We start from the raw sequence: 14628 nt of genomic DNA on the forward strand, positions 1-14628 counted from the left end.
CTATTGTTGCAAATCTTAAAGCACTTTTATAATTTTATGTATTCATCTTAATTCTAAAATTTGGGGTGTGTGTATGTGTGTGTGTGTTTTTGTGTATATGGATGGTAATATAAAATCTGCTTCTCTACTTTTTAATGAATCCAGTCTATCATATTAGTAGAATATTCCTTTCTACCCTCAAGGTTCCTTCATAATTAAATATAACAAAAGCAGCTATTTGGAAATTCGATTCTGTTTCCTGTTGCTTCCCATTTGGCCTAAAATTATACCAACTATGGTTTGAGAATATATACCAGAGAATAAAACCACTCCAGTACAAGAGTGCCTCATGTAATGGGTATATATATTTTATAAGCAGCCTCTTCAAAACACATTTACTGCATGACCCTTCATTTCACATTTCTCTTTTATGCAGGAAGTTTTTCCCCAAAGGGTTGAATATTTAGAATAATATGAGATACAAGTTTATAATGATACTAGAGGCCCAGTGCATGAAATTCGTGCACGGGAGGGTGGGGGTCTCGCAGCCCGGCCTGCACCCTCTTATAATCCAGGACCCCTCGGGGGATCGGGCCTAAACCGGCAGTCAGACATCTCCTTCATAATCTGGGACGCTGGCTCCTAATCGCTCGCCTGCCTGCCTGCCTGATCACCCCTAACCACCTGCCTGCCTGCCTGATCTCCCCTAACCACCTCTGCCTGCCTGATTGCCCCTAACCCCTCTGCCTGCCTGCCTGCCTGCCTTATCTCCCCTAACCACTCTGCCTGCCTTCCTGATGCCCCTAACTGCTTGCCTGCCTGCCTGATCACCCCTAACCACTTGCCTGCCTGCCTGATCACCCCTAACTGCCTCTGCCTTGGCCCCCACCACCGCAGCTTCATCCAGAAGGACATCGGAAGGTTGTTTGGCTGTCTGGTCTAATTAGCATATTAGACTTTCATTATTATAGATGGCTAAGTTTTATCTATTATTAATTAAACCTCATGCTTGGTGCTAAGCAATGCAAACACATTACAGGCAGTCCTCAGGTTACATTGGAGTCCACATGTACCATTTCTTGGTTATGTGGCCATCTCCCATTTATTTATTAAAAAAAAAAAGTTCCGTCATTTCGACGTATGTACATATGTGCTTTATGTCTTTTATTATTTACTGTATTTACCACAAGTAAAGGTCAGGAATTGTTATCTTTCTTTTAATTTTTTTTACTGTTTCACTTCATTACTGCTGTGTATGTGCTCTATGTGAGTGACGTAGGTGCTTATGTAGGTGGGTTCTGACTTACGGCAAAAATCACGTTATGCCACGCCTTAGAAACGGATCTCTGATGTAACCTGAGGACCTACTGTATTTGACTTAGTCTGCCTCAAAATCCTATGAATTAAAGAGATTTTATGTTTCCATTGCAGAATTGAACAGATGAACATTTTCTTTAATAATTTCAGAGAAATAAGAATTGTGTTGCTGCCAAAAGTTTTAAATCTAAGGAACAAATAAATTATAGATTTTATACATATATGTATATATGTGTATAAATTGATAATGTATAATGTATATAGTGAGAGAGATATTAACAAAGTTGAAATTTTTAATTTTTAGGATATCAGTTATCTTCTAACTTTGTTACAAAAGATAAATGAAAAATTAGAAGTTTTAAAATTTCAATATAATATATTAAAAGCAAAGTTTGTATTAAATGATTTGGGAAAGGCACCTAGGGGTCTTATGTTTTATTAAGCAAAATATGAATAATTTTTATCTGACCTCAGCATAAAATTAGACTCACTATGAAAAAATTTATTTACAGTTTATCATTAATTTTATCTTATCAAATTTATTATCCACATTTATAGCTCTCCAGTGTTACTCACATGTTTTGAATTTTCCTATCAAATTAACTGAATCTAAAACACTAAATTCACATATAAAAGCTTTCCCTTAACACCTTTGTATAGTATGGTGCAGGGTATATTAGTAAACCAGGATTCAAATGCATTGGAAAAAAATAATTTTTAAACCATCTTCTTTTCTTTTAGGTAAATTTCTATGGAATAAGATCTTCCCTTTAAAACCGAAAAGAGTAGACAATGGCATCCCAGCTTTGCACTTTGCAAATAGCTCCCATAGTACTATGTGCTAACGACCTTTTCTCTACGTAATAAAAATATTCAGGATTTATTGACTAACCAAGCCTGTTAGCTTTTAAGCTTTCACATTCTTTTCCTCTGTAGCTACCTTTTTAAAAATCGTAAATCTTCGAAACGGATGAAAATATTATCTGACACAGTATTATAACTTGTTTATATTTCATAGCTCTCACCTCAGCTTTTATTTCCATGCACTCCGCTGGTGCGCACCAGACAATTCCTGGTCTCCATCAGAATGAGCACTGAAAGTTTCCTGACTAACGAACATAATGTTAAAGCAAACAGAGGAAGGTAGTCTGGGGTCAAGAACTAGTGGAAACAAATCATTAATAAATAGCAATTTATGTAAGTACACTGTCCTCCTCTCATAGGAACCTCCGTGTTCTTCATAAGTCCTTTCTTGGGACTCGATGATTTTTTTTTTTAACTTTGTTAAAGAGCTAATTACTCTGTTTCCTTAAAACTACATGTGACCAGACGCTGAAGATTGAAAACATGAATAATAGTATACACTGATATTTTTCCATAGTCACATGTAGCTTCCCCGGTTCATTATTTTAAGCCTATTTGCCAATGTGCTTTCCTTGTAGGCATAAGAACAAAGGAAGACTTCTTCACTAATTCTGAAAGTAACTTGTCACAGTGGGGTTCTAAGGCCTAGTCCCATAATTGTCTTAGTGTCCTACCTGCTGTGTTCAATATTGAGTGAAAATGGAAGCCAGGCCCCAACTTCAGTTTATTTCTCCATTCTTCTGTTATTTAAGTGATTTTAGTCGGTTTGGGGGAAACCAGACCTTTATAAATTAACAGCAGGGAAATACCAAAGGTGTCAGATTGCATATTTATCATCTTTTTCGTGTAACACTTAAATATGTATTAAGAAGTGACTGACATAAATTAGGCAGATTTCAGAAGCCACAGGCCATGGCTTGTAGGGGACCCCCTTCTGCTTGACATTTCATCCTTGTCAAAGATCAAATTATTTTAATTTAGGCTGCAAATTATAAGGAATGAAGACTTCTTTGTGGGAATTCCCTGTGGTAATCTGACTTTTGTTGTTACTGCTGCTTGTCAGTGTGCAAAAGATATAATATGCATGCAAATAAGGTTAAAAAATATGTACTATCTAATTATCCAGCCAGTACATTCCACTTGAAGACAGTGGGAAGCCTGACACACAGTATGTGTTTGATTCATTGAGGCCTGCAGGGTATTTACACAAGATTACTTTTAATTATGAAATTAATATCTGTTTATCTAGAATATATAGCAGTAAGTGAATATACACATGAGTAGAATTCTTTAGTAAAAAGAAATCATCTTAATTTAATACATGAAGAGGGAGAAAAAAATCACTTGTTTCTGGGGTAGGGGTGGGGGGGGGGGGAGGAGAAGACATCATCCAGACCTTGGTTTCACCCTCATTGAAGCAATTTGAATGAAAACTTGGCACCTTCTCTAGAATTTGCTTCTAGCCCTGCCAAGTAGGCTCAAGATGTGGTGCTTTATTTCACAGTGTTTACATTTTAGTGACTCAGATGCAGTATGAGGTTCAGTGTGATGAGGCAGAAGTGGAAAAGGATAAAGATTTTCTATTTGTTTTCTTTTTGTTTTTTATCACGTTGACATAGCATTAGCTCCTCTAGGTTCAGACATCATGATTGCCAGGAGAAAGAAAATGATGATTCCTCTCAATGTCTTTTTCCTGGACTATGACATGATACATAAAACAATCGCACTGCAGATACCCTTCAAGTTCGGAAATGCATATTCCCAACAAAGTTTTTTTGTAAACTACCCTTATGTGTTTACATCTCTCTTCTCAGATTGACTTATAATTGAACATGGGAGAACAATGTCTGGGTTTTATTTGTAATTACTACCACTTTAGAAATGAGTGACTCCAAAAATACAGTGTAGCCTGTCACTCTCTACATATGTCCATCGGTGGAAATGAAGAGAGAATTCAAAATATTTTAAAGTTTACCACTGTGTCTGTTAGCAAGTTTTGTATTTTTCAGACAAACAGAAAAAAAACTACCTAATTAATGGTTTTTATTTTTTAATTCGTTGTTACAGCAGCTATAAAGTGGTGATGGCTTGGCGATTACATTTACCGCTACTCTTGGCATTTCCCTCACTCAGCCTGCCTAGTCCTCCATATTCATTTGGACAACTATGTGTCTCAGGGCCTTTAACGCTGTATTTGGAACTTGATCTAGAAAAGAAAAACAAAAAGCCATCATTGGCCATTCTAATGGAATTCAGAGCTCTTTCTTGCAAATTCTGTTTTGAACTTTTCTTTTTTCAAAAGTCTATTCTTATTCACTTTCTCTTAAGAGTGCCTTGAAGTGTGTTCTAAATAGGAGGCAATCATTAAAATGTGCACCTAAAATTTGACCAGACTTCCCAGAATCAAGCTTTTTGTAACACATTGGAAATGTATAACTTGTTATACATGCAGATGCTAATGCGTCTCTTTCCCAAAGGTTTTCTGTAAACAAAAGACACTGATGATTCAATTTGATCATTTTTAGAGTCTGTATAACAGGTTAATGTTTTTGTCTGTTTTATATTCTATATTGACATTTAGGGTAAATATTGAAGTGTTCTTGAAAAGCTTATTTAGAAATGACAAGATTATGGATTTTAAAGTTCTTATTAAGAGATAAAGAAATACAGAAGGAGAAATCAAGGAAAGAAAGACAAACTATCTTTCTGTTCTTTTCTTTTTACTGATCAGTGTGATGGAGTTCAGATAGATTTAATAAACATCTCTCTGGAAGGAATTGCCATCTTGAATATACCCAGCATGCATGGAGGATCCAACCTTTGGGGAGAGTCTAAGAAAAGACGAAGCCATCGCCGGATAGAGAAGAAAGGGTCTGACAAAAGGACCACACTCACAGATGCCAAAGAGTTGAAGTTTGCAAGTCAAGGTACGTTTTCCCACGCTGTTTGTTAAATGTATTTTAATCTGCTTTCAGAGGCTACATCAAAATGAAAGAATATCCCATCCCACTATGGTCTATATATTTATAAGTTGTGTTTTTTTAATCAGATATGCATGTGTGATTAAATTATATCGTAATAGATTCTACAATCATGTGTACACTGGCTGAATTTTTTAGTTTTTTACTCCTTTATTCTCTTTTGGGTATATAACTTCCTACAGACAATAAATACATCTGGATATTTAGAGTATAATAATATAGCGCATATTGTACACATAATCTGGAATGTGATTGTCTCGCTCAGGGTGTTCCAGTTGCTCTAACAAGGGCTAGTTAAAACTTTCCTAAGGTTGTGCTGCAAGAATTTTTATTTGTGGCTTTGCTCAGTCAGGCTGTGACATTGAAGTATCTTATATTAAGCTGTTGTTCTAAGTACCATATATAATTGCATGTTTAAATATCCCACAATAAATTTCAATTATCTGCTGCTATTATTTCAGAAATGTAATAACAACAATTAGGAAACCTGGGGAACGGGGGACAAAGGACAAACAAAATAGGATAGAATAGTTGTGGATCAGAATTTTCAACGACATTGTAATGTATATCACATTGGGACTTGACAACCAACTCCTGTTGATAGATTTTATAAGCAAAGATAAATTGATAGCATTCTAATAATTTATCATGTCCAAATAATTTATGCGTATTATCCATACTATTTCTTTACCTTTTCGAATCTGCCTAATTCTATTAATGACATTCAGATGTTTGGCTCAGCCCAGTGCAAAGATAAAATGTGAAGTTGTTATAGGCTTATTATGAACCCAATAAAATAATGTGTATATTTTTTAATAAATAATTGTGAGGAGGGTTGTTAGGCTTGATGGTGATAGGACGTGGCTTTATGTTTTAATGTCTTCAGGTGTCTGATTCAAGTTTCAGTAGCAGGCAGTGACTTCTGTTATGTGGAATTTGGTGACTATGAGAGTGACAAAGATTGATGGAGAAAGCATTAGGTATCCTCTTGAAAGAAGTGTTTATTACAACCTGCCAATGACAGAGGTTTTGATGCCCCTTAGATGTGTAGGTAATCTTAAAGAGGTACATCTTGAAAAGTAGTGCAATTTATTTATTTATTTTGACTTCAACTTACATTTAACTTTCAATATTATTTTGTATTGGTTTCAGGTGTACAGCCTAGTAGTTAAGACAATCATATATTTACACAGTGTTCTCCCCTATATTTTCACAACCCACATGGCATCCTATGCATTTAATCACAATATTATTGACTCTATTCCCTATGCTGTATTTTATGTCCCCATGCCTACCAATTTGTATTTCTTAATCCCTTCACCTCTTCCACCCAGTCCCCCAAGCCCCGCTCTGCTGGCAACCACAAGTCTGTTTTTTGCATGTATAGTCTAGTTTATTCATTCATTATTTTCTTTTGATTCCACATATAAGTGAAATCATATGATATTTGTCTTTTTCTCTTTTTTAAAAGTAGTGTAATCCTATATAATAAAGAGGTAATATGCAAATTGACCATCATTCCAACACAGAAAATGGCCACCCCCATGTGGACACAAGATGGCCGCCACAAGATGGCCAGCAGGGGAGGGCAGTTGGGGGCAACCAGGCCTGCAGGGGAGGACAGTTGGGGGGACCAGGCATGCAGGGGAGGGAAGTTAGGGGCAATCGGGCCAGCAGGGGAGCAGTTAGGTGTTGGTCAGGCTGGCAGGGGAGTGGTTAGGGTGTGATCAGGCTGGCAGGCAGAAACTGTTAGGGGCAATCAGGCAGGTGGGCAGGCAAGCGGTTGGGAGCCAGCAGTCCTGGATTGTGAGAGGGATGTCCTGGGATTGGGCCTAAATGGGCAGTCGGACATCCCTCGAGGGGTCCCAGATTGGAGGGTGCAGACTGGGCTGAGGGATCCCCCCCCCCCCCCCAGTGCATGAATTTCATGCACCAGGCCTCTCATCTATATAATAAAAGCCTAAGTGACCATTACAGCAGAATGACCAGAATGACCTGTCACTATGATGCGCACTGACCACCAGGGGCAGGCTCTCAACACAGGAGCACCTTCCTGGTGGTCAGTGTGCTCCCACAGGAGGAGCACTGCTCAGCCAGAAGCTGTGCTCACAGCTGGCGAATGCAGCAGTAGTGGTGGGAGCCTCTCCTGCCTCCAGGGCAGTGCTAAGGAGCATTGAGCTGAGTGGTAAAGAGCAGTGAGCAGGCGGGCGGTAAGGAGTGAGGGCTCCCGGACTGCAAGAGGGTGCAGGCCGGGCTGAAGAACACACCCCTCTCCCTCCCCCCCTCACTGCACTGATTTCGTGCAGTGGGCCTCTAGTTTAATATAAGTAAGTTTATACCAAATTAATTAAAGTGAAAATTAAAATTAATTCATATGCGAAATGAAAACAACTATATGAAAACATGGAGAAATTTTAAAGGAGAAATACATAGACAAAATGAGCAGTTTGGGGCTCTATGAATTTAAAGCTGGAGGGAATTATATATAACTAGAGGCCCAGTGCATGAAATCCGTGCACTTGGGGGTGGGTGGGTGAACCTCAGCCTGGATTGTGAGAGGGCACAGGCCAAGCCAAGGGACCCCACAGGTGCACGATCAGGGCTGGGGAGGGACCTGGGAGGTTGGCCAGCAGGGTAGGGACCACGGGAGGGCTCCAGGGCATGTCCAGCCTGTCTCGCTCAGTCCCAATTGGCCAGACCCCAGCAGCAAGCTAACCTACCAGTCAGAGGTCTGCCCCTTGGTGGTCAGTGTATGTCATAGCAACTGGTCGACTATCTGCCCCCTGGTGGTCAGTGCACATCATAGCGAGCAGTTGAGCGGCTTTAGCATATCATTAGCATATTATGCTTTGATTGGTTGAATGGCCGAACAGACGACTGGACACTTAGCATGTTAGGCTTTTATTATATATCCTATATAATAATAGAGGAATATCCAAATTAGCCGGGGTGCCATAACATCACAACTGAACAGCAGGGACCTGAGGCTGCATGGTGCCTGCCTGGGGTAAGGAACCTCAGGCCATACCCCCCACCTGGCCTGGCTTGACAGGGGAACTCAGGCTGTGCCCCCCACTCTAGCTCCAGGCTGAGAGACCTCATGTCGTGCTGCCCCCCACCCCAGCGCTGGGCCAGGGGACCTCAGGCCACACCCCTCACCCGGTGGGTCTTGATGAGGACCTCAGGCTGTGCCCGCTGCTTTGTGGGGCTTGACAGGGACTTCATGACATGCCCCTACCCCAGTGCCAGGCTGGGGGACCTCAGGCTGTGCCCCCCCCAGTGGGGCTTGACGGGGACCTGAGGCTGCCCCCCACCCCACCCCAGGCGCCGGGCCGGGGGACCTGAGGCTGCGCCCCCACCTGGTGTGGCTTGACGGGGGACCTGAGATTGCACCCCCAACCCAGAGGGACTTGATGGAGGTGGGGCCCGCTGGGTCTGGGTCTCACCCAATGGGGATGGGGCCAGCCGGGTCTGGGTCTCCTGTGTTTTCAAAGCACATGCGTGTAGTGGGCGATAACTTGACTCTGGGTCCCATGGTGCACCCCAGACTCTGACAGGAGGGAGATTTTCATATACATTTTACTAATTTTTTTTCATTTCTGACAATTCTATTATAGAGAAAGGGCAAATAGCAATATTAAAATATTTCCTCTAATTAATTCCTATTTAATATGCACGAATTTCATGCACTGGGCCACTAGTAGGATTATAAACATCTAAGATTTAATGTGGTTAATATTGCATTTATATTTAAATAGTACTTCAGTAAATTTCTAAGAAAGTTAAAAAATTTCTAAATATTAAAATTAGTTCAAGGACCATACTAAGATCAAACATAAAAAGCTCTGCTCTCTCCCTAGGGAAGCAATGAGTAGATATACATTACATAGTAATATAGTTCATACAATCAAAAAGAATTTTATGTATATCATATATACATGTAATAATTTTCAGGTTTATTTTTATAGTTGGTCACTACATACCAATACTTACCATGTCCTTGGCATGTAGATATTACAGTTAAATATCTGAATTGATTCTCAATGCTCAACTGCCAACTATGTTGACCCGTTGAGCTGTTAAAACTCTTAAGACCCATAGGTATGTTTTACCAAGGCAAGTGAGTACAACATCTATGGAGCTACTGCAGACATACCGTTTACTGGCCTCACTCTTCTTCTCTGTATGCTTTTCTCAATAATACACATTTGGAATAAAGCACAGAGATATTAGCCAGAACTATCCTCATGGACTATCAGTGCTCATAACTATAGGAATCTCTTCCCATTTTACCTTCTTGCTGTGTGAAACAATCGGGACCGAATTTTCATAAACGTGGGAAAGGAGAAAGTGGAAATCTAAAGGGTTTATGACTTAGGGATACTTATTCTCAGTACAAAATGGAGAAAAACAGTAGAAATTAGAGTTTTTGAAGATCATTGTGTGAACAATAACAGAAGAATGTTTGTAACTAAATTGGCTCAATTTTTTTGTTCCCCCTCTTACTGAACTATGCTTATAGGGTTTAGTTTTATTTCAAGATAAGTGTAATTTCATTGATAAAAATGACCTCATCAGCTAAATATAAAAAGTAGACTAGTATATGTTAATTACTTTTTCCTTTTAATTAAATCTCCCAAGAAAATATTTTATTTTGATATATTTTACAACGGAATAGTGGAAAATATCTCCTCTTTTTAAGTATCTTCAAGCTTTGAAGTTTTAATTTCAAATTTATTTTGTTAATTATTAAATGTTATACTTGATAGTGAGGAGTGAAATTTAATACTTAAAACATCTGTATGAATCCCTTTCCTAAATGGTATATTATTCAGTCATTTTGTTTTCAATTTCACAAAAACAACAATGATATAAATGTGAAGGTCAATGAGCATTTTAAATCTAAATATATTTTCAAATATACACAAAATGATTGCAAATATAGAGGTTAGAATGAAATGTGGAAAATATAATTCTAGTCCAGCATATTTCTTTAACCCAGATTCAAATTAATGTATTTTATTATATTAGTAATAAAGTGAAAAATTGAATAGTGTAACTTCTTTATCAGGAGCATTTTCTCAAAATATTAACTAACAATTTTTCTGATATGCTTCCATAAAATACTAAAGTTTAAGAAATGTTTACTATATTGAAATGTATTCTTGTTTCCATAAATCTTCAAAAGCTTTTGCTGATGTGGGTGGGTGGAGTTGGAGAATTATGCATAACTAGATTTTTTTGTAATAAAGGTAAATTATTTTATTTAGTAGAAAGATATATATTAAGAAAAAAGTTTACAAGTTTTCTTTTTAATTAAAAAACGTGTCATAACCAGTCATCCCACTTCTAGGAATATATCCTAAGAAGCCCAAAACACCAATCAGAAAGAATATATGCACCCCTATGTTTATAGCACCTCTATTTACAGTAGCTAAGAACTGAAAACAGCCCAAATGCCCACCGGTAAATGAGTGGATAAAAAAGCTGTGGTACATTTACACTATGGAATACTACTCTATATAATAAAAGCCTAATATGCTAAAAGTGTTCGATTGTCTGGTCGGCCATTCAACCAATCAAAGTGTAATATGCTAATGATATGCTAAGGCCGCTCAACCGTTCGCTATGATGTGCACTGACCACCAGGGGGCAGACAGTCGACCTGTTGACCAGTCGCTATGATGTGCACTGACCACCGGGAGGCAGATGCTTTGACTGGTAAGTTAGCTTGCTGCTGGGGTCCAGCCAATTGGGACTGAGCAAGACAGGCTGGACATGCCCTGGAGCCCTTCTGCTGTCCCTTCCTGGCTGGCCAACTTCCGGTGTCCTCCCCAGCCCCGATTGTGCACCGATGGGGTCCCTCGGCCTGGCCTGCACCCTCTCGCAATCCAGGCTGAGGGCCCCCCACCCCGAGTGCATGAATTTTGTGCACCAGGCCTCTAGTGTAGCTATAAAAAAAAGAATTATCTGTTACCCTTTGAGACAGCATAGAGGGACCTTGAGAATATTATGCTAAGTGAAATAAACCAGTTAGATTAAGAGAAGCATCACATGATCTCATTCATATGTGGAAACTAAAGAACAAGATAAACTGATGAACAAAATAGATCCAGAGATATGGAAGCATGGAACAGACTGTCCAATCTCAGAGGAAAGGTGGGGGTGGGTGGTTGGGTGGGTGGGAAGAGATGAACCAATGAATTTATATGAATATGCATAACCCATGGACACAGGCAATAGTGTGTTGAAGGCCTAGGGAAAAGGGTGCAGATTAGAAGAGGTCCATGGGGGGAAAAAGAAACATTTGTAATACTTTCAAAAATAAAGATTCAATATTAAAAAGTGTCATAGACCAAAGGTACAGGATTAGGTTTTGAGCATTAAATTCTTATATATATATATATTATGCTGTACATGATCAGGAAGTCCTGCACAATATTTGCTTGCAATATTTGAGGATACTCACAGTGTAAGATTAGAGTATCTTCAGTTAAGAAATTCACTGGTTGGAAATTTTGGGGTTTATTTCATTCAAGTTGATGAAAATTATAAGGAATTCACTTAATTACATTGTTGTTCCAGAAAAATATTCTATAACAGTTGGATGCAATTCTGAATCAGATTCATACTCACACTCATCTAATTCAGTGAACATTTCCTTAGTGGATTTGTCTTTTATTGTTTTTCTCTCTTTTCTTTCTTCTTTGAAATATAAATGAGTGTATAATATATAGACAGCAGGTCTTCAAGCAAAGCTGTAAGGTAGGCCGGGTACATCTCCAGTGCTCTTAGCCTTAAGAGTTCATCATCCCCATTTGTATCAGTTGCTGAGTTCATCTTTGCTGCCCCCTCTTCTGAATTAATTCTAAGCACCAGCAAGATGTCTAATAAATTTATGCACATTAATGTATAAATGACTGATTGCACGAAAGGAGAGATATTTGCATTTTAAAGGAAATAAAGGCCTTCAGCTAAACCATTATTTTTCAAACTGAGTTATAACTCCAATTCTTCAGAGGTGCCCTAAAATTCTTCAGCGGTTCCAATTCATTATCGCCATATTTTGGAACAATAAAAACTATAATAAAAACACCCCTAAAGTATGTTCTATATAATAATTTTCTTCATATTAATGACTTTCAAACCTTTAAATTGTGTTACCAGACAAAAAAACAACTTCCTCTTCTCCTGCTTCTCTTCCTCCTCTTCTTCTCCATCAATTAATAGTAGGTAGATTCAAGAAATAGATGTATGTATGTATGTATATATATATATATATATATATATATATATATATATATATAGATGTTCATATGTATATACAGATACAGATGTAAATTAGTAATCAGTAACAGTCACATTAACTGGAGAATCTGTAGCTCTACAATGGTCATCTAAAAATATATCTTTGCATATTAAATGAGGATAATTATACAAATGGGTACATTACCACCATAGCACTTGTTAATTAAATGGAATTAAAAGGCCCACAAGCTCAGGTACTTTTGTTTGACATAACCAACAAACAGCATAACAATCAATGGGCATGCAAACAGGTGACAATGCTAATATTTTATAAGTACCGCGCGCTAACCGATTGCGCCACTGGAGCTCCTGAAAATGGTCCCTCCTGTTTGGAAAATTTTTGCTTATAAAGAAATTGCACTAGTAAGCTCACTCCCCAAAATAATAGTCTTGTACTAGTCTGTATATCAAGTGCATTTTATCACAGATTTGTGATATAAACATGTTCACCACTGCAAATAAAGAGCCAGCAAAGAAACTGAAACACATTTCAGCTAAGTATGCAGAATGAAATAAATTTGACTAATTGAAACTTCAAATGAACATCTGAACCAGAAAGCAAGTAACATCATATCATACACTTGTACTGAAAAAGTTAAAAACAAAACAAAAAACACAGTATTAAAAAGACATTTTGGAAGTATTTTCTAACCGAACAGTGAGGATCTCTCAGGTAATGTGAGCACTTTTTAGTTATTCAAATGGTTTCAATTCTGAAGATACTAATCCCAACTATTCCACTATCCAGCACTGAAATCAGAATGATACAAGATAGCCACGTGAGATGTAAAAAATGTGTACCATTTACAATTACTTATCTGTCAGTGTCAGGACATTCCCAACACTTCACACCCTAAACAAAATCCAGAGGTCAATGAAAAATAGGATGCCAGTGACACTGCAGCTGTCTTCTTCAAAATAACTTCATTGTTTTCATAGATTTACTGCATTTAAAGTGGTAGCAATTTAAACATTTAAAATGCATTTTTACAAATAACATTCTAAGTTTCTCTTTTATTTACTGGTTTCTAAAAAATTGCTCCTTTTTTAAAAAAAAGAGGTTGATTGCTTTGAAAAACTTGAAAACCACTGAGCAAAAGTAATTATATTTAAGCCATAGTTTCAAACATTTGCCAGAAGCTAAAGAGAGGTACTTTCGGGAGCAGCTGGATTTCCTGCTTAAATCCTCATTAACTGGGTGACTATCTACCCCCCCTATGGATACAGCTAGCCAGGTATATTATTAAAACTAATTAATATACGATGTCTCTATGAAACTTTCAATAATTTAATTCCCATTTACCAATGTTAATTCTCTTATTTGGACGGAATTTCCCAAAGTGTAGAATGCATTCAACTGATAGAAAATGAAGAAATGGAGATGGTTTAAGCAGTAACAGATGAATATTTTAAAGTTTAATAGTTTACTATTACAGGTGTTTTCTCTTCATAGTAAGGGATATGTTTTTTAAAAAGTATAATTGTAATATAAATTTAATTTTAACAATAAATTTATTTAAGTAAAAACCAAAACAAAGTAGTAATACTGGAGGTACATGGACATGAAAAAATTGAAGGTAGAACAAAAAATACTAAAGTGTGGAAAATTGCACCAGGCAAATACTTCAGCTTCTACCACTTTATATAATTTGCATAGCCCCAATTTTGAATACTTAGTATAAACAATATTTTTATTCTTCATTATCTTGTGTAAAATGTACTATGTACCAGTTTCCCAAGAATAAGCTCTTCCATGAACTTTACACTGTACACGTCCCCACCCTAGCTTATTTTTTGTCTGTGCACTGGGCTAGAGAAGACTAAAACCCTGATTCCTCCTAGGATTAGCTGTCAAGAAATCTCTCTACATCAAATGACTTTATTAATATATTTTTTGAAACCTCTGAAGAAGTAGGGGGAAAGAGGCCAGTTTAAAACAAATTGATCAAAGAGAATAAATGAGTTGATGTCTATGAACGCTTGGCAAAACTTGAATTTCTTTTGCCTCTGCAAATAAATGAGGTTATTGGCTCTGATGTCTTCACCTTTAAAATGGGGATGATGAGTTCTGGAGGAGCAGAGATTAATGTGTGGGTGCTATATGTCGTATTGTCTGGATAATTGCACAAGGAGCATTTAAATAGCTAGACCCCAACACTTTCTATACCTTATAAAAGTT

General features: G+C 37.7%; 1 protein-coding gene across 6 annotated transcripts in view; it reads left to right on the plus strand.

The window, feature by feature from the left end:
• Positions 1 to 14628, plus strand: part of DGKB (diacylglycerol kinase beta) — a 467640-nt gene that overhangs the window by 327063 nt on the left and 125949 nt on the right. For all 6 annotated transcript variants that reach the window (XM_054726080.1, XM_054726077.1, XM_054726078.1 and 3 more), the window contains one exon: positions 4892 to 5087. In XM_054726080.1, coding sequence (XP_054582055.1) covers positions 4892 to 5087 — 196 coding nt within the window. The remainder of the gene's footprint in view (positions 1 to 4891; positions 5088 to 14628) is intronic.

The sequence above is a fragment of the Eptesicus fuscus genome, chromosome 14 (genome assembly GCF_027574615.1).
Source record: "Eptesicus fuscus isolate TK198812 chromosome 14, DD_ASM_mEF_20220401, whole genome shotgun sequence".
NCBI classification, from domain to species: domain Eukaryota; kingdom Metazoa; phylum Chordata; class Mammalia; order Chiroptera; family Vespertilionidae; genus Eptesicus; species Eptesicus fuscus.